This window comes from Mastigoproctus giganteus, chromosome 1 (genome assembly GCF_048544385.1).
Source record: "Mastigoproctus giganteus isolate SK-2022 chromosome 1, ASM4854438v1, whole genome shotgun sequence".
In the NCBI taxonomy this organism is placed as follows: domain Eukaryota; kingdom Metazoa; phylum Arthropoda; class Arachnida; order Uropygi; family Thelyphonidae; genus Mastigoproctus; species Mastigoproctus giganteus.
Window position 1 is genome coordinate 81,049,499 of NC_143575.1, and position 20,991 is coordinate 81,070,489.

At 36.8% G+C, this 20,991-nt stretch overlaps 1 protein-coding gene across 1 annotated transcript in view; it reads left to right on the forward strand.

Moving 5' to 3' along the window:
- Nucleotides 1–20,991, forward strand: part of DCTN2-p50 (dynactin subunit 2) — a 194,615-nt gene that overhangs the window by 159,835 nt on the left and 13,789 nt on the right. Inside the window, exons 9-10 of the mRNA XM_090380696.1 lie at nt 4,945–4,983; nt 15,074–15,326. Of these exons, the coding sequence (XP_090236822.1) occupies nt 4,945–4,983; nt 15,074–15,326 (292 nt within the window). The remainder of the gene's footprint in view (nt 1–4,944; nt 4,984–15,073; nt 15,327–20,991) is intronic.

The following is a 20,991-nucleotide window of genomic DNA, read 5'->3' on the forward strand; positions in this document are numbered from 1 at the left end:
TATCGTAAAAGGTCACCTGAAAATGTCACAAATCTGTGCCTACCGAATTCCACACAATTTGACTCCAGAACAAAAACAGCGAAGAGCAGACTTGTTCAAAGAAGCGATTGATTGTTTTGAAACACGGTGTCAAATCTTAAATCAAATAGTGACTTGTGATGACACTTGGATTTTTCGCTATGATTCAGAGACAAAACAACAGTCGAGTGAGTGGACGCATTCTGATTCACAGAGAGCTAAGAAATTTGAAACTTCTTGTTTGGCTGACAAACAAATGGTTCTTGTGTTTTTTGATATAAAAGGCATTCTTGTTACACATTTTATGCTTCATGGAACAACTGTGGATAAGGAAGCATACGCTGAAGTTCTCAGAGTCAAACTTCGCTGTGCCACTCATGAGAAATGTCAAGGACTTTCTGGTGTGAATTAGTTTCTCCATCAAGAAAATGCCAGGCCCCCATATGGCTAATATTGTGCAGCCAGTGATCGCTGCCATAGGTGCTGAGGTTCTGCCATATCCCCCCCCCCCTTATTCACCAGACGTAGCCCCATGTGATTTCCCCCTGTTTCCATGTCTGAAGGCTTGCATTTCGTGTCTGACAACAATGCTCATAGAGCCAAAGTAGAAGCACTTTATAGTCTTTCGAAAAATGGCTTGCATGAAGCATTTAATGCATGGGCGCGACAATGGCAAAAGTGTGTAAAGTTCAAGGGAGAGAGAGTAACTTGAGAAGGAGAAATCCACAGAAGATTCAAATGATGACAGTTAAGATAAGGTCTTGCGCCTGTCTGCAAATTAAATGATCACTCCTTGTATATTTTCTGATCTGTGATACAAGATCTCACTTGACTCATGCCAGCATGTACTATAAATACCCAGTGATACTGTACTGAGTGTCAAAGTGTAGCTACAATAAATATTCTTATTACTACTGGCTATGTTACTAATAGATAAAGGCCATCTAATGAACAAAATAAGCGAAAATATCTGGAAAAGAATAGAAGAAGAATTCGGCCACCAATGCTTCATCTTTTCATAGGAAGCTATAAGGAATTCCATCTGGTGAAGGATGAATGTAGTTTTTCATATTTGGAACCTGCAAAGAAATGCCATTGTGCTGGTTTTAGTGTTTTCCTTTTTTATTTCCTGTCTAGTCATTAGTAATATTCATCATATTTCATTTCCAACTTCTTCATGTAATTTAGTTCAGAGTTTTCAGCTGTTTATTTGTGCTTGCCATTTGGAATTCTTCAATTTTGTTTATAGCCCCCCCTTCAGTCTACCTAAACATTTTTGTGTTTAACATCACTTCTCATTTATTTTTAGATTTTGTGTAAACACTTCTGTGTTTTAATTCTTAATGTGTTCAATTTAGCACATTTTATGCCTCTCAGCCATTATTACCCTTTCCCAGCATATTTTGTAGTTTGATATAACGGTTTTTTGCAATCTATCCTAGGATATATATTTTTTTGCATTAGTGTGTGCATGCGCATCTTCACTGTTTCAAAATTTGTAATTTCTACATGTTTGCTTGCGTTCAATTATTTTGTTGCTTTTATTCCACCTGTTATTTTTTATTGGTTTCTAAATGTATATATTTCTTGGTTTCTTTTCTCAAGTTTAATTTAATTTTTATTTTTATTAGAACCTTTCCATTTTAAGTTTGAGGTGTCAAATATTTCATTATCACTAGAGGTACTGTCTAGTGTTGAAGTCTACAGCCATTAAATTAAATAATATTCATCTGGGTTGAGGGGTTATCGAAACACTAAATTTTCTTGTTCATATCCTAAACCGCTTATTTTCCTTTACTCACTGAAGTACCTTGTAACTTCTCCTTGGAAAGATGGGACATCAGTGGCCAAATTCCTCTTCTGTTCTTTTCCAGGTATTTTCACTTATTTTTCTTCATTAGAAAAAATAATTAAATTAATTTACTTTATTCTCACTAAATTTTCATTTAATGAAAATTGAGAGACAGTAAATTCCTTTTCATTTCTTTTGCCAATCAAAGAGTGGCTAATCGGCTTTCCAGAGATTCATCTTCTGGAATGTTCTGTCTCCTGTTTTTCCATTTTTGGAAACCCTCAATCTGCAAAGAAATGTACTGTTTCATTCATTTTGATTTGCTACTTTATTAAGATTTTTAGTTACGTTTCTTGTCTGGTCAGTAGCAACAAGAATATTAGTCATTTCTTTTTTTCTGACCTCTGAAAAGTGTAGCTTTTATTAAATGGTTTTCAATAATATAGAATGCATGTTCATATAACATATATTCTATATTATTTTTCTTATTTAACCAGACAGTTTTTCCACTAAACAGCAGGTTGCTAGTAGGGCTTACAGTATATTATAGATGGTAAATTTACACATAGAATATTGTGCTTGTGGTGTAAAACCATATTTATATATAGAATAACTGAATTTACAGTTTGTGCATCTGTGGTCTCTTGATATGTTGGTAGCCCTACTGTTAGTTCAGTTGTTAAAACATACATTAAGGCTGATAGAGTTTTAAGTCATTCTATAACTTTTAAGTCCAAAACATTTATGTACACTGAGTGATCACTGAATTATGACCAACCCTATGAAAACTGAATGCGACCTGTTGACCACATGAGGTACAAGAGTGCGGAGTTAGTTGTTGATCTAAGTAGCATTTATAAGGTGTCAGTGGTTCAGTAGGTAGTAAAATTCTGAGCGTGATGGGTAAAAGGAAGGATTTATCGGACTTTGATAAAGGACAGATTGTGGGTGCTCGATGAGTTGGTGCCTCAAACGGCTGAACTGGTAGGGTGTTTGAAAGCCACCATAGTTAAAGTGCACCAGGACTGACATCTAAATGGTCAAACAACGACCAGCGACAAAACTGCAAAGGTCAGCAAAAGGTTGATGTTAGAGGTGAACACCGGGTCCAACGACGCAAACAGGCACAGAACTGTTGAAGAGTTGACTACCTAATACAACATGGACCAACCCAGAACAATATCTGGCATGACCATGCATCGCATGCTTGCACGTTTGGGCTATACCAGCAGGCGACCCGTATGGCATTCTCTCCTAACCAAGGTTCATCGCCGTAAAAGACTCGCCTGGTGCAAAGAGCATGCAAGTTGGACGTTAGAAGTCTGGAGGGTGTGCTGGTCGGATGAGTCATTATTTACTCCACACCATGGATGGTCATGTACGGATTTGGCATCAACAACATGAGGCTCTTCATCCATCATGTGCATGGTATCATCAAAAGTGCAGATGGTTGTATGGTGTGGGGCATGTTTCACTGGCAGGAACTTTGACCCCTGGTGCATGTGGAACAACGTATCACTGGTCTCCGCTATTGTTAACTGCTTGCTGACTGTGTACACCCCGCTACGTTACACTTTTTCCCGAATGGCGATGGTGTCTTCCAAGATGACAATGCGCCGAGCCATCGGGCACTTGTTGTGCAGGAATGGTTTGAGGAACACAGTTCTGACTTCCAGCATATCGATTGGCCTCCAAACTCTCCCGATATCAATCCCATAGAACACTTGTGGGACACTATGGAAAAGCATATCAGGCATCTGGATACACCAATCACCTCCATACCTGCATTGCTGACCACGTTACACACAGCTTGGTTGGCCATACCTCCCAAATGCTTCTGACATCTTGTTGAATCAATGCCATGTCAGATAGCTGCTGTACTTGAGGGCAAAAGTAGGACCTACGAAGTATTAGGTAGGTGGTCATAATTCAGTGATCACTCAATGTATATTTTTCTGAATTTCTCTTCTGTACTACTTGCCCTCTGCTTACATATAGAGGCAGACCCTCATTTCGTTGGCTGCTGCTAATTGAAAAGATTCCTTTTATAACAGCTAGTTCTGAAGGGATGAGACAAAGTAGCAAGTGACTATTAAACAAATATCCTCTGTTTATTTTGGGTATCTTGATGATATTTGATATCATCAAGGTACCCAAATACTACTCAAATGTACTCAGATGTACTCAAAACCTATCATGGGTACCTTGATAGGTACCCATGATAGGTTTTGAGAGCATCAGGATATTTTTTACTATTACTATATGTTTCCCAGGCTGTAGATTGAGGTTTGCATGGTCTTGAAATGGTAAGCATGAAGCCACAGATCTGGTTAAACCATCTCTAGATCCTGTATTCCATAGTGTATACCTTTACCTTATGGTTCTCAGGTGCTGATGATCATATTTTAGATACATAAAGGAGAATAAGTAGAAGGCATTGCTTGCTATTTTATAAGACTAATATAGCCTTTTATACATAATGCCTGATCTCCTAACATATTTCCCATAATGCTGCATGCATTTTACTTTTTATTTATTGCAAAGGTGATGAAATGTTAAATTCTCATCTTACGTTAACCCAGATCAGTGTGGGATGTTACCTTGTATGTTAACTTAAGCATTAGCTATCTCTTCAATTTGCTTTTGGATGCAAAGTGTGAATCCAATCCACTTTTGTCTCTCTCTCCTTTTTTTTTTTCCCCCTCCTTCCTTTTAAGAGAGTCAATTTTTACATACATGAAAATTGATGCCACCATAAAATTAGACTTTGCTGAACACCAACACTGTTGGTGTTCAGAAATATTTTTTGTATAAAGTTGAATTTTCATCACAAACAAGAACTATTTCTAAGCATTTTCAAATGATATTGAATTATTGTCATAGTAGAAGTTATAAGGTTTCTATGTGTATCTTCAGCTTGTTTTTCCCATAAAAGTGGTACAGTGACCTTTATGATATTTCTACACACAATAACAAAAAAAAAGGTAGGAGGAGACAGTTTTACTAATTGTTCTTCATTAGGATGCAATTATGCATTACATTTGACCCAAAATTTTCACTAAGTAAAATATAGAATTGACAAATTTACAAAATTTTAAATGAAAATTTAATTGATATTATTTATTTTTTTACAGTCACCTCTTACTATTCAAACTAATGAGAAAACAGTGATGGTAAGTGTTTCATAACTATAAGTGTGCATTCTTATGACATAGAGGTCAATGATTTTTAAATTGAATCATGTACTGAGTATTTTGGTTGTCAAAATCACTGAACAGCCAGTGATTTTGACAGCCAGATTTTATGTTAGTGCTGCCCATTGTTCTGGTGTACTTAGGCACAGGCATGTATCTTACAAGATTGAGCCTGTATGCTTGCATAAAAAAAAAAAGCTTTAGCCATTGTTAACTATTGCACTGGTATGTAGTCTGCAATAAAGCAGTTAAGATTAAGTCAAGAACTTCTCTACCATACCAAGATAAATGGAAATGTCTATATTTATTAACCCTTCATTAGGTGCCAGCTTTTTTGTCTTGATGTCACATGGAAATCATGTTTAAAGCATATAATGTGACTGCATTATGTGTATTTTTCATTTCTTTCTTTTAATACTAGTTTATGCTAGCATTAAAAGAAAGCCTCATAGCCTGATATTCGCTCAACTTTTATTATGCAGGTCAACTATCGCTAATCCAGCCACCAGTAATCTGGTTCCACTGCTAATTCAGTGCACGACCTGCCACTACTGTTTTGGTGGCATCGGTTGCAGCATCAGCTGTTGACGCGAACTCGTAAACACTAGCAAGCCATTTCTACTTGTTTTTCTGCATTTATTATTATAATCTGCTCACATTTAGCCCCAGCCATGGTTCCAGTGCATAAAGGAAGTGCCTCTCGTGGTGTAAAGCATAAACACCGTACATTGTCCATAACAGATAAAGTTGAACTTCTGAAAAACTAGATACCGGTGTGTATGTGAGAAGTTTAACTCTGCTTAGTTGTAAATTCCAGCAATTTCTCTCAGTTCCTCTTATTTTAGTAATTTTCTTTTAGCCAACTTGCAGAAAAACACAACACAATATGATGGATAATAATACAGTGCGCTAACGAACTTGTTTGCACAAAATCTCTAACAATACTGACAAACGTATTGCAATGTTTGAGAGTTTATTTTATCGCAATTAGTTTTATTGCCGCCCTCCCCGCACTTGCAATAAACTAATCACAAACGACCTCTGTATGTAATAGTGTCACACGTGTGGCCACATATATGCGATATAAAAAAACTCTTTTCTTTTGATATTTTAAGCGAAAAAATGACAAGACTGACATTAGAATATTTATTTTAGAATTACTAATCAAATTATTTGCTAAATATTTTTTGGTCCCTAGGGAATTTTTTCTTAAACTAGTTTGGCAGTCAACATGTTAAAGGTAGGATGAGGCGGTTAACTGTTGGGTAAAGTGTATGTGCTAAAATAATCACCAGTGATCCGGCAAACTCACTAATCAGGCACCCCACAGGTCCCAATGCTGCCAGATTAGTGATGGTCGACATGTACTTTGTAATAAATGAAACAAATAAATTAATAAATCAAACAAATAAAATAACCCAATAGCAACTGTACTCCAGAGAGAGATTATGTTGATACAACAGTTTCTTAACATGCTTTATTTCTTTCTGGATTAATAACAATTGAAGTATAATGTGTTTCATGTTTCTGCCATGAATAATATAATTAAGTTAATAATAATAATTCATATGATATATATATGTAGTAAACTGATAACAAATAATAAACTTCTTGAAGAGCACCTTTTGCACATGAACCAAGAACATTTCATTTCTGTGCATCCACCATATTGCCCATTCATTCCTCCAAGTGCTAATTAATAATTTCTGGATTTCTGTTTGTCCAATTTTAATTAAATTTGGGATAATTGATTGATAATTGATAATTTATTTATCCCTATTTTGTGTTACAATTGTTGGGAGATAACAGCAAGAAGGGAGGGAGAACACATAAGCCAGAGGCTTTTTAGAGGATGTCCCTTTGAAAAAGATAACAATAAAACCAGATACACCATGAATCGGACATATTTCTACATTCCATTACAGAGACTTCGTAAACTAACCACACATGTTGCGTGGTTAACAACAGTACTTATAATTACATTGTGAGTACTTTTACAATAACAAGTATGAAAGAAAAAATTATGAAATTGTGTAGAGTGTTACAAGCTTTTTGACAGCTATTCCTTCAACTTGTTTACATAATTTACAAACTGGTATGCATTGTAGAAAGTTCAGGAGTTGAGTGGAAGGTGATTTAGATCAGACATCCCTGGTGATGTGTTCAGTCAGGAGCTTCTTGAAGCTGTTTGGTGAAATGGCATTTTTGATATTTTCAGGAAGATTATTCCAGGTTTTTGCGCCTCTGTATTTTATATTTTTCTGACCTATGGCTTTTCTAAAAAGCAGAACCTTCAGGTTCGCTTCATTTCTTAAATTATATGTTATTCCTTCTTCTATTGTTATAAAAAAGGATCTGAAGAGAGGAGGAAAGTTTGGTGTTTTCAAAGCATTGTAGACAAAGACCACCTCAGCTTTTTGTATCAGTTGGTAGATGCTTAAGAGTCTCGCTTCCTTATATCTCGAAGTCACCGATGCTTTCCAGGGAAGGCCCAAAATTGAACGAACACATCGATTGACAATTGAAATGATTCTCGTAAGGTTATCTTGACTGGTCGTACCCCATGAGATGATTCCATATGTGAAGTGAGGCTGTATTAAGGAAAGGAATACTAGTCTGAGAAGGGAAGGAGGTGCCCAGGCAGAAGCTCGGGCGAGTATTCCTGCTAGTGACGAAGTCATCTTTCGTAAGGTGATCATTTGTTTATCCCAACTCAGCTTGTCATCTAGCCAGATTCCTAGAAACTTGGTATCATTCACCCTTTCAAGTTGTTTTCCTTTGTATGTTATTTCGAAATCAATATTTAATGGTTTATTTTTTGTCCTAAACACCATATATTTGGATTTTTCTGGGTTTAGTATTAGCTGATTCTTTTGAAGCTAACTATGCATTTCAGAGAGCAGGGCAGAGATCTTGCATTGAAGTTGGTTAGGGTCTTTATCAGTGATTAGAATGGAAATGTCATCGGTATACACTGCTAGGTGGGAAGATGAGAGAGAAATTCATTAATGTAAAGAACAAATAGGATAGGTCCGAGAAGTGAGCCTTGAGGTACTCCCCTGGCGAAATAAGAAATGTCTGAAAAAGACTGGTTTGTTTTAACGACAAATGGCCTACAGTAAAGTAGTCTTCAAGGAGAAGGTTAATTATTATTATTATTATTAATAGTCATATGATGCAAGGAAGCCTGAGGCTTATGCTGCACAAGGAAAAAAAAAAAAAAAAGTTCCCAATTTACCCTGTGTGTGAGAGAGAGAGAGAGTCAAAAGTAGAAGGAAATCACCAAGAAAGAGAAAAATGATGATATCCAGCTCAGGACCCTGGGTGTGCCAAGCCCATACTCACCAGCTCAAGCCAAGATTGTAGAGCTTGTTGAGTAGGATATTATGATTTATGCAGTCAAAAGCTTTTGATAGGTCTAGAAACAGTGCTATTGCATAGTGACCCTTTTCAAGACAGTCCGTGATCCTAGAGCAGAAGTCACCAATTGCCAGGTCAGTGGATCTTTTTGAACAATAAGCGTACTGTTGTTGATGGATAAGCTGATTGACTTCCAGGAAGCCCATGAGTCTGCCACGAAGAATTTTTTCGAATAATTTTGCAAAAACTGAGAGTAGAGCTATTGGACGAAAATTGTTGATAGAGTTACAATTTTTCCCCTTAGGAGCAGGAACAATGACTGTTTTTTTGAATTGAGACGGGAATTTACCAGATTGAAAGCAAAGATTGTAAATATACTTCAGTGGTGTTAGAATTGAGTTAAGGACCTTTTTCAGCGGAGCAGGAGATATTTCATCAAAGCCAGGGGCTCTCTTTTCTTTTAATTGATGTCCTGCTTCTAAAATCTCTTGATCTGAGAGCGGAGCAAGGAAAAAAGAGCTCCTCATTGAGTGCTTGACAGATTCTCTCGTTGCATTATCTCTAGAGTCAACTTCGTCTTTAAAAAGGTTATTCACACTTGAGATAAAGTGATTACGGAAGGCTGCGGCTTTTTCCTGGTCATCCGAAATGAGTACCTCCTTCTCAACTACATCTCCAACCTAGCTCTGTGATTTTGTTTTTCTTCCAGGTAGTAGCTTGTCCAAGACTGTCCACTTTTCCTTGCTTGTAATGACGCCTGTAAGTTGAACTATAATATTTCCTTTTCTCCAACCTAATACTGTCGGTGACTTTGTTTCTGTACGTTGTGTATTTGTTTTTATCCGCTTCCTTTCCTGTTTCTCTAGCAATTCTTGCAAGTTTGTCCCTTTTCTTTAGCATGTTACAAATTTTATTTGACATAAATGGGCATAATTTCCATCTTGGCCTAGTGGTCTTTTTATTCCCTGGGATCCTGATGTATGACGCACATTTTTCGTAACTATTTAGGATATGCTCAAAGAAGAAGTTCGTCGCAATTTCAGGATCATCTGTAGCAATCACCCCATCCCATGAAGACTGCTGGAGATCATAACAGAGCTGATTGAGAGAGCCTGGGAGTCACAGATCTGTAAGTGTGCATGATCTCTTCCACAATTTCTTCATTTTCAATTACCATTAAGATGGGACAACGATCAGAAATGGTTGCATCCAGTACTGCATAGGTTAGTGAGCATTCCCCAATTGCGAAGTCAAGAAGGGAATTGTGGGACTCTCCCATTCTAGTCGGGATAATTCCGTCAGTCAGAAGAGAAAAACCATTGGAAGAAATGACATCTAGGAGGTCTTGCACTTGAGAGGAAGAGCTTTGAAATATGTTAATATTAAAGTCTCCCATCAGCAGAAGACTAAGGAATTTGCTTGTGAAGTGAGATATAATATTGTCAAGAGTTACAAAGAAACTGTTGACTGAAGCTGAGGGAGGTCGGTATAGACACCCAATCACCAGAGAAGCAATGCGGATAAAAGTGATTTCACAAGCTTGATCAGGCAGAGCATCGCAGATGATTGTGAACGTAAATAGCAACTCCACCCCCTTTAGAATCACATATGCAACTGTGAAAGAGAGCATAATCTTGAAATCGGATTGAAACTTCAGGAGAGAACCAGGTCTCAGTAAAAACCATCAGGTCTGGATGGAGATTCCATGATGTCAGTTGAGCGAGGATTTCATCATTATGTTTTACAAGACTGCGTGCGTTCATATAGAATACAGTAATTGCATCTTTTGATGCTGTAGTAAGGCATAAGTTATTTGGTTTAATTGTTGGCAAGTGACATGGCAGAAAGGTATTTTCACAAGAGTTAGAGTCATTCAAATTCTGGTAGAATGAAGAGATAGATGAATCATTTATAGAAGTTCTTCCCAGTTGAGATTCCAGAATATCTGAAAAATGCTCGAATTGTCATTCCCGTTGACTAGTTTCGATAGCTAAGTCACTGGATAGCTCAACAGATCTTTCTAAAAGACCCAAATATAAAATTTCATGAAATTCCATCCACTGAGAGTCAAGTAACTATGTCCGGACAGACAGACAGAAGATATGATGAGCACAATACATGCTTATATATATATATATATATATATATATATATATATATGCAAATGTGACTAAAAAGTAATGTAAGTAAAAATAAAACCTTTCCAAGATTTCGATTACTAGTATCCACAGGTCATCCGCTGTGGTATCCTTAAGATAAGGGAATTTCAGTTCACTCCTTGTTGTTCGGCCTGGCAATTGTTTCCTGAACAATATCAGAAACTCTGAAAGAAGCCTCTTTGAGATCAGTTTCCCCTCCATGTATGCTTCAAGGCATAAACTTCAGCTGGATGGCTTTCGATGTTAGCTTCAACAGGGTGGTTGCTCCACATCACTTTAATGTTTATCCATTGTCCAACAATCCTCTGGCTTCAACTGAGCTTAGTGTTTCTCCTCATGGAATGTTTCCTTGAGTGAGGACACTGCAACAAGATGACCATTCCACAGTTATCTATTAAATTGTTAAAATATGTGTCAGGTGCTAGTGTTTAAAGTTTCCTGACTGTGACATAATTCTTTTGCATAAAAGATTTGTTAGTATATATTCAAACTAAAATATATTAAGTACATCTTCTGTAAGATGCGAACAGTTTATAAGAACATGGTATGGCATTCTGTCTATATCATAACTTTACTCACGAAATTTTGTGCAGTATGTTATAAAATATATGATTCTGATCATTTGTTCTCTTTCCACTTCATAAATGACTTTTATGAACTCCATATCTTTTTGATAGATCATTTAAAGATTTCATTCATTCCTTATGTAAAAATATATCTATTTGATTTTTCCAAATTGCACTTTTACTATAATTAAGATATACTTTACAAATAGAGTACTGCTTACATACAACATGAGCTCTTAGTTATTTATTACAACACTACTATTTTTACCAATTAGATAGTAGTGTATATGATATAAATAATCATGAATTTTAGTATTAAAAATTGTAATGTGTTACCATGCATAATTTGATCATAAGTTTGGAAAATCTCACAAATGGCCAGTTCACTGAGAGAATTAATTTTTTCATTGGCTATCCGATTATCTAGGTCAGAGTAAATTTGATCTCGATCTGTGAGCTGATACAAGCTACGCTTCAAATTACAAATTTTAATCTGGTCCCAATTATGCAATTGATTGCAGAGCAAAGAAAATTTTGTAAGACTAAATGCATACTTCTCATATCTGTGAAACTGAGATTATGGTAGCCTTCAGCATGATTAGTTGTATGTGAGCCACTGTTATCCCAGTGATTCTGCAAATTTATTTTAAAATTTTCATTTATCCAAAAGTCTTTACCCAACAAATTTAAGCAGTTAAATGCTAAGCATACAGTCCCATAATTGATGACTCAACTCTCAGGTTATTGTAATCATGTTAAAGACTTCAGCAACTAAGCATACTGTCAACAGAATAAATGCCTTTATGATCACTGATTACTCACCTAATTACAAAATGGGCAGCAACTTTGTAATCCACATTAATTGTTTGCAAGATGCCTGTTCCACCATGATATTCTAATTTTAATTGAATTTGGCTTAGAAGGTAGCTATACAATTCAATAGCCTTCAAAGGTAAAAAAGCATGGTAAACTGGAATTGTTTCATTCTGAAAGTGACTCCAGGAAAATAGTACAAAGCTGCATGAATCTGGAACTTTTAATGCAAGACTATGGTACAAATTGGAGCAGAATGGTATTAAGGGTAAGATGCTACAATGGATAAAAGGATGGTTGAGTGGGAGAAGACAGAGGGTGGTAATCAATGGGTGCTGCTCTTCTTGGACTAATGTTATTAGTGGAGTCCAGGGTTCGGTGTTAGGTCCACTGTTGTTTTGTATATTTATCAGTGATATTGATGAAGATATATCAGGCTTAAGTGTCGAAGTTTGCAGATGATACAAAGGTTGGCAGGGTTGTTAATGACAGTAATGGCAGTGTGCTACTGCAACAGGATCTAGAAAATTTGGGCAGATGGGTTAAGAAGTGGCAACTGAAGTTTAACTTGACAAATGCAAAGTACTGCATATGGGTAGAAGTAACTTCAGAAAAACGTAACAACTGTGTGGTACTACACTTAAGGTGGTAGAAAATTCACAGTCAGGAAGACCTGAGAGTAATTGTGTAGTCAGATATGAAGTTTTCTGAGCAATGCAGACAGGCTGCCAGGGCAGGTCATGGGGTTTTGTCAATGATATATAGGAATTTTGCTAGCAGGGAAAAGGAGGTGATTGTCCCTCTGTATAAGGCAATGGTCAGGCCACGCCTTGAGTACTGCGTACAGGTCTGGAGGCCTCATTTTAGGAAGAATGTAGATTTGCTTCAGCATGTACAGAGAAGGGCAACAAGATTGGTGAGGGGAATGAAGGGATCCTCTTACCAAGAGAGGTTAAGTTCTGCAAATTGCAGTGGCTGGAGACTAGGCACCTGCGCGGTGATCTGATTGAGGTGTATAAGGCCTTGAATGGGTTGAGCATGCTGAATTCTGATAGGATCCTTCCACTTGTTCAGATTACGAACCTAAGGGGGCATAAATTCAAATTAAGAAAACACAGATGTACAATAAATGTGCGGAAATTTGCCTTTAGCCAGCGGGTGGTTATTTGCTGTAAAAAACTTCCATCTGTCGTGGAAGTTGATAGGTTAAATAAATTTAAGGAGGAACAGGTCAAACATTTAGAGGGAATGGTTGTGTGAATTTTTTCTTTTGTTTTTGGCTGATGCTGCATAAGCTCATACACTTGCTTTCTTGCATCACATGCTACTACTATTACTACTACTATGTGTCTTCTTCAGAAGCAAAAAACTCTCACTTTCACTGCTCTTGAATTGATCAAAAGCTGCCTTTCATTAAAAAATGGATGACTTTTCTGAAGTGTAACCATGCTCTGTTACACAGTATTATTATGGCATATTGTTGTCTCAACTGGAATTCTACATTTATAAAATTCAGCCTAAAATGTGGCAATTGATGAATTAAGTGTACAAAACACAAAATCTATTTTTATAAAGTAAAAGTGGAAAACAGGTAAATTAATCCAATTGAATAATTCACACGTGGCTGACCTCTGCAAATAACTGCTATTTTTTTTTTTATAATCTACATTTACATGAAAGTGGCCTCACACAATTTTGTTATTAGCAGTGGTAACAAACTTGGTGGGGCCATAACCCCTTTAATTACCTATATGGATTCTGTTGCTGCCAATCTACGTGATACCTTATCTTATATACCAATCTCTGGACCAGCCCAAGGAAAAGTTTGGAAAAACTCAAGTAGTTGCTGTTGACATTCCTAAGGCTTTCGGTTGTGTTTAAGCTCTTCTAGGCAAGCTCTTAGAAGAGCTTAAATCTCTTCTAATCAAGCTTTATTAGAATCTGCTGCTTTCATGCTGACTGCTGAGTTTGTAATGGTATGTGGCTCTTCATCTTCTGACCTCTCAACTAGTGTTGAAGTTCCCCAAGATCATTTTCTTTCACCATTCTTTTCCTCCTGTATACATTAATTACCTTCTTTCACTGACTGGAAATCCTATCCTTAATTTTTCTGATAATAGTACACTACACTCAATAAACTATGGCCACAGATGCCGATGTGCCTAATAAATCCCAAAACAGACAAACAATAAACTCAGCTCTGCACAAACAGCTGCATTTTCTCAAATATCCACCATTAGTTCCTTAAATACTGATTTGGTAATTCTCCAGTAAGAAGAAAATATCATAGTTACATTCAGTGCTTCAAAAATCCAGTGCTGTTATATTTTTCACAAAAAGAATCTGCTGCTTTCATGCTCATATTCAATTTCTAGAGAAGATTATATATCTTAAATGAAATAATTGTGATCTTAAATGAAATAACTGTGATCTCTAACCTTTCTTTGCATTAGCATATAAGATAATACTCCCTCGACATCAAAATAACTAGGCTTTTTATTTTGCTCTAAGTATTACTTTTATTTTGAGCAGTTGTTGACTCTGTGCAGATGATGAATCTGCTTACCGTGAAATGTTGTTTCTACGTATGTCCCCAGAATCTCTCCTAATCTCCTAGACTATCCAAAATAAAATAAAAAGTTAAATAATGATCCTTCTCTTATATCCACTCCGTGTGGCAATTAAACTTTAATGTTAATAAATGCAAGGTTTTGCATCTGGGCATGGTAATTATAAGTTATTTCTATGCTTTTCTCACTTTGATGATGGTCAGGCTACATTCTGAACTGGTCAATAGAAAGCTTATTTTATTTATTTTATTTTTTTATGGAAACCCCAAACACGAAAGGTATCAAAACCTATAGTACTTAGTACCGTGCATGGGTTGAAAGAGAAGTATGGGGGGGGGGATGCCGAAAGCTTTGCTCTAGAGACTAAACATGGGTTTCACCACTTCAAGCCTCCAATAAGCAAAGTGGTGGTATTGCACCGGTCGATGAGAGTCATCTACCACCTATATTATGTCTTATGTTCTTAATATTCTAGAATCTAGACTATCCAAAAGATATATGTCCTCTTAAACTGTTTGAGAGAATTTCTGCCATTACACTTTTAATTTTTAAACTGAATTCTTCTTCTTATTATTTTTTTTTAAATTTGTTATTATTCCAGGCAGCTATCAACATACTTTCTGCCAAAAGTAGTCTGTTAGATCCAAGTCACCTAGAACAAATAGAAGGCCGTTTGGTGGTTCTACATCAGCGTCTCCAACAAGTGAATGAAAAGAAAGCACAAATAGATGATGTCGATAAACAGACAAAGATTTCAGAATTATATGATTTAATGAAAAAAGCAGAAGTGATGAGTGTTAGTTTACCACAGGTTGTTGACAGATTGGTTGCCCTAAAAGATCTTCATGAACAAGGTATGAAGATGTATATCTCCATGAAAATTGTGTGTGTGTTATTTATTGATATCTCAGTGGATGAATTTCTGAATGGTATTGAAAATTAGTATTTAAATTTGTTTAATTAACATGAACTTTATTTTCTCCTTCTGTTACAAAAAAAAAAAAAAAAAAAAAATTCTTGTAAGAGCAAGCATAATGTGATTAAGCATTTAATGCTACAAATTTAGAATATGTTATGGGCATTTATGTATGTCTAAGGTAAAGTAGCCCTGGAATGTCAGTGAAACTCTGCCATCATCATCATCATCAGCCATTTTCAATCCACTGCAGGATGAAGGCCTCTCCAGCAACTTTCCAGTTCCTTCTGTTTTGAGCACTGGCCATCCATTTACTACCCAAAAACTCATGAATTTCATCTATCCATCTCCGCCTTTGTCTTCCACGTTTTCTTCTAGCTCCTCTTGGGTACCATTCTGTTATTTTCTTAGTCCATCTGTCATCATGTCTTCGAGCTATGTGTCCTGCCCAAGACCATTTTAGTTCTTTAGTGTTGATAAGAATGTCCTTTACTTGAGTTTGCTGATTAATCCATGTGTTTCTCTTCTTATCTAACAGTCTGATTCCCAATATAATTCGTTCCATTCTTCGCTGTGTAGTTCTCAGCTTCTCTTCCATTCTTTTGGTGAGTGCCCAAGTTTCACTTCCATAAGTCGTGGTGGGGAGTATACATTGATTCATTATTTTACGTTTCAGGCAAACTGGGATATTGCTCTTCAGTATGTGACTATATTTCCTGAATGCTACCCATCCAAAATTTATTCTTCTCTTGACTTCCAGCCATTTATCATTATTACAGCTAATAACTTGTCCCAGATAAGTATATGACTCCACCTTTTCAATTACTGCTACTTCAATCATTATTTCCCTTTCCGTGGCATACTTGTTCATCATTACTTTTGTTTTAGCCATATTCATCTTTAGTCCAAAATCCTTACTAACTGTGCATAACTGATTATGATTTTCCTCTAATTCTTTAGGATCGTGGCTTATAACCACAATGTCATCTGCAAATCGTAAATGGTTTAGGTACTCTCCGTTCACATTGACTCCTTTCTGCGACCAGTCTAATCTTCTGAAAGCTTCCTCAAGGGCAGCAGTAAACAGCTTCAGAGATATTGTGTCTCCTTGTCGAACTCCTTTCTCAATTTTAAATTTGCTACTGTCTTTGTCTAGTCTAATAAAGGAGGTAGCACTCTCATATATTTTCTTCAAAATCATAATATATGGGGTATCTATGCCTTGTCTTTCCAGTGCCCGAAACATTGCCTTATGCTGTATGGAGTCAAATGCCTTTTCATAATCCACAAATGCCAGACATAATGGTGTTTTATATTCATTTGCTTTCTCCATTAGCTGTGATATTACGTGAAGGTGATCCATAGTTGAGAATCCTGTCCTAAAGCCAGCTTGCTCTTTCGGTTGATTCTCATCAAGTATTCTTTCTAATCTGTTAGTAATGACCCTTGTGAACAACTTGTAGATGTGGCATAACAAGCTAATTGGTCTATAATTTCCAATTTCTGATTTATCTCCTTTCTTATGCAGCAAAACTATGATTGCATTATTCCACTGCTTAGGCGTCACACCTTTTCTAATGTACTTTGTGAAGAGCCTTGCCAGTTTTTGTGTTATGTCTCTTCCTCCCAATTTTAACAACTCTACAGTAACTTCATCTTCCCCCGGGGCTTTCCGATTCTTCATTTTCTTCAATGCATGTTCTGCCTCATCAGGAAGAATATCGGGTATGTCGTATGTGTTGCTACTTTGCAATCCATCTTCCCCACTGCTGGTATCATTCCCTCGCTCCTTGTATAATTCTCTATAGTAGTCTTCTGCTATTTGAATTATGCCTTCTCTGCTGTTTATAAGTACACCATCGCTATTCTTCAGTTTCAGTATCATTTGTCTTTCTGTATTACTGCTCATGGCTGCTGATTTAAATCCTTTGTTTTCCCTTAATGCTTGTTCTACTTTTCATGTGTTAAAGCCAACCGGGCTAGCCGAGTTGGTAAAGTACCTGCCCGGCAACCCAAAGGTCGCGGGTTCAATTCCCGCCTCGGGCTTGGATCAAAGTACTGCAAAAACCTTGGGAGGTGCAATATGGCCGCAGAAGCCGATGCGCCAACAACTACCAAATCAAAAAAAAAAAAAAAAATCTTGTGTTAAATCTTATGTCCTCTCTGAGTCTCTTTCTAATGGCTTTGCATAACTCAGTATACTCAATTTTCTCCCTGTCAGTGTTTTTCTTGCTCTTCATTTGTTGTCTTCGGTTCATCATGACAAGTGTTTCTTGACTAATTTTTTCTTCTTTGGATTTCTGTTTCCCTATAGGTTTCTTGGGCTTTATCACTTTCAGAAAGTTGTAATATTCCTTGTCGATATCTTGGTCCTGAGCAGTCTGCAGAAGCTCAAACTTGTTCTTAAGTTCCAGTACATACTGCTTTTTCTCCTCCTCTGTTATCTCAAAGACCTTTGTATTATATACTCGAGTCAGTTTTTTCCTTTCCTACATCTATATCAACTGTACATCTTACCATTCTGTGATCACTTCCAACATTTACCTTATTCAGGACGGTAACATCATTCACAATATATCTTCTGTTAGTGAGGATGAAGTTGATTTCATTAGTTGTTAATCCATTTGGACTCTTCCATGTCTACTTTCTGTTCACCTTTTTCTTGAAAAAAGTGTTCATTACTGATAGTCCTTGAGATTCTGCAAATTCCACAAGTCTTTCACCTCTTTTATTTCTTTCACCAATTCCAAAATTTCCTATAGTTCCTCTTTCTGCGCTGTTTTGCCTTTTTCCAACCTTAGCATAGAAGTCCCCCATAATAATAATGTAGTGGGTTTTCTTCAACCTCTTCATCATCATGGCCCGATGTTGGTGCATAAATCATTATAATCTTTAGCTTGTACCTCTTAGAAATGTTGAGTATTAGTCTTGACACCCTTGGTGATGTACTTTTGAATTCCAAAATGTTGTTTTTAAAATCTTTATGGACCAGAAACCCAACTCCACCTTCACTCCTTTCACAGATTTCCACTTAATAAACTTATAAGTGATTAATTTCTTCTTCTTGTTTCATCCAAACCGATGATATTCCAATTCACATTTTCTAATTCCTTTTCCAGCTCTAATATCCTGTCTTCACCGATGAGTGATCGTACGTTATAACAGGCCAAGTTCAGTTTCCGTGCATGGCAGCCTGGTCGTACCCAGAGATTCTTAGCACCCTCTGCTTCCACTCTGATCCTCTCGCTGCCGTAAGAGGGAGAGTGAAAGCTGCTGGGGACTGAGGTCTATTTGTATTGTTGTGCTCTCATATGCTGGAGGGTTTGGTCTTTTCCTCTTCACGCTGACCAGGTGTCTTGAAGAGAACCACTCTACACGTTCTTTGCCACCTAAGTGACATAACAGGGCTTACCATCGAGAAGGTGTGCATGAGTGGGTTTTAGGGAGGCAGGCCAACCGGACTTCTCCTAAATCTTCTGTAACAGAGAGATATTGGATCCATCAGTGTTTTAGGCTGAGTGTCTGATAAAACACAGGATACCTGTTCCCCTCTAAGCCCCTCTGAAGAAACTCTGCCATGTATTCTATAATGCCAGACTGTAAAGAAAAGGCCAGATATGTATATAATATAGTGTTCAGTTGTGGTGTTGGTCTAGCCACTCTACTACAAGAAAGCAGGGATCACCAGGAAGGGCTTCCCAGTACCCATCCCTGCCAATGCAGAAGCAGGTGTCTATTATTCACTTGTCCAATAAGTGAATAAAAATTCCACACCCACTGGCCTTTTCTGAAAAATGGCCACAAATGAACACAATAGCCACAAGATGGAGTAATCTGAGTTTGTGAGTGGGTGGTGTATCTATAACTTAAATATAAATATAACCACGCATAACCAATGTGAATGGCTTGCATTTATGAGCAGTCCAACCCACAATCAGATGCTCAAGATTCATAGCAATTTTAAATTTACCTAGGAGTTAACTGTAACACTCAGTTATATAGCTGCTGCCATCTCTGGATTTATGACAGAGAATCCGTCTTTTGTTTTATTTGACACTTCTCTGTCTCACTGTCATAGTTGGTGACAGAGTGTCTCTATCTTTTTGCAAAAACTCAAGTTTTTCCAAATCTTTTTCTTTTCACAAAAAATAAAATAAAATTGGATTTAAAAAAAAATTGCAAATCTCTATTTTTGTTAATGAATTTTTTGAAAGCATTAAATTGAATATTGTTTAATTTTACTTTATTATCATTGGAGAATTAATTCATCAGCTCTATTTGGGGAACAAGTTCTGCATCGAATTGAAATGGCCTGTTTTTCCAAAAAAAAAAAGAAAACGTTTTTGGACAGTCTACCCTGTATAAGCAATATGAAACCAAATAGAGGTGGCTGAAAAGTTGAGAATAGTAATAACATAATAAAAAAATAAAGGACTTAGTGAATTCTATCTGCCTACCTGAACAAGAAAGAGACGACACTGTGATATGCAGTGCTGTCTCTTTCTAAGCAAAATAAAGTATAAAAAAAAGTACTTTACTTGCCCTCAAGTAGTCTAATAGATTGAAAAGTGAAAAAATAAAAATCAGAAAAAAGGGGGGTGGAAGTAAACACTAGTACAAATCACTTTTTACTTGGTTAAACTGGGTTTAGCATAAGTAGTGGCAAATGAAGCAAGAAACCAAGCTTATATAGCATCACCTAAAGGGGTGTGGGGGACTTCCTGCATCACCTCTGATAATTTGCTTAGTGCTTCCTTGAATTTATTCAGACTACCCACTTCTACAACAACAGGTGGAAGTTTGTTCCAATAATCAACCCACTGCTGGCTAAAGGCAAACTTCTGCATATCTATCCTCAGTTTGAATTTATGCTCCTTGGGTGTAATCAAAGCAAAAGGAACAATTCTATCAGCATTGAACTTGTTCAATCCATTCAAAGCCTTGAACATCTCAATCAGATCACCTTGTAGGTGTGACCACCCTTTTGTTCCCTTCAATTTCATTGCCCTTCTCTGTATCCATTCCAGTAGATCAACATCCTCCCTAAAATGAGGGCCTATAGACCTAATGCAGTACTCAAGATGCAACCTAAACATTGTCTTGTACATTGTGATAATCACCTCCTTATCCCAGCTAGCAGAATTCCTGTATATCATTTACAAAACCACAAGCTGCCCTGAGAGCCTGTATGAATTGCTCAGAGAATTTCATATCTGACTGCACAATTACCCCAGGTCTCTTTCATTTTCTCCTACCCTGAGTGTAGTACCACACAGTTGGTACATTTATCTGGGATTACTGCTATGCATGTAGTACCTTGCTTTGTCAATGTTAAACTTCAGCTATCATTTCGCAGCCCATCTGCCTAAATTTTCCAGATCTTGTTGCATTAGCTTACCTTGATTATTGTCATTAATTGCCATTAAGCCTTCATCAGTATCATTAATAAATATAGAAAACAACAATGAGCCAGCACTGAACCCTGAACTGAGTCTAGCACAGAACTACAATTATAACATTAGTCTTTGAAGAGCAGTGCCCATTGATCCTTCAGTAGTCGTGTGATCTTTCATGATACTTTTAGTTACGTAGATCACTATTGT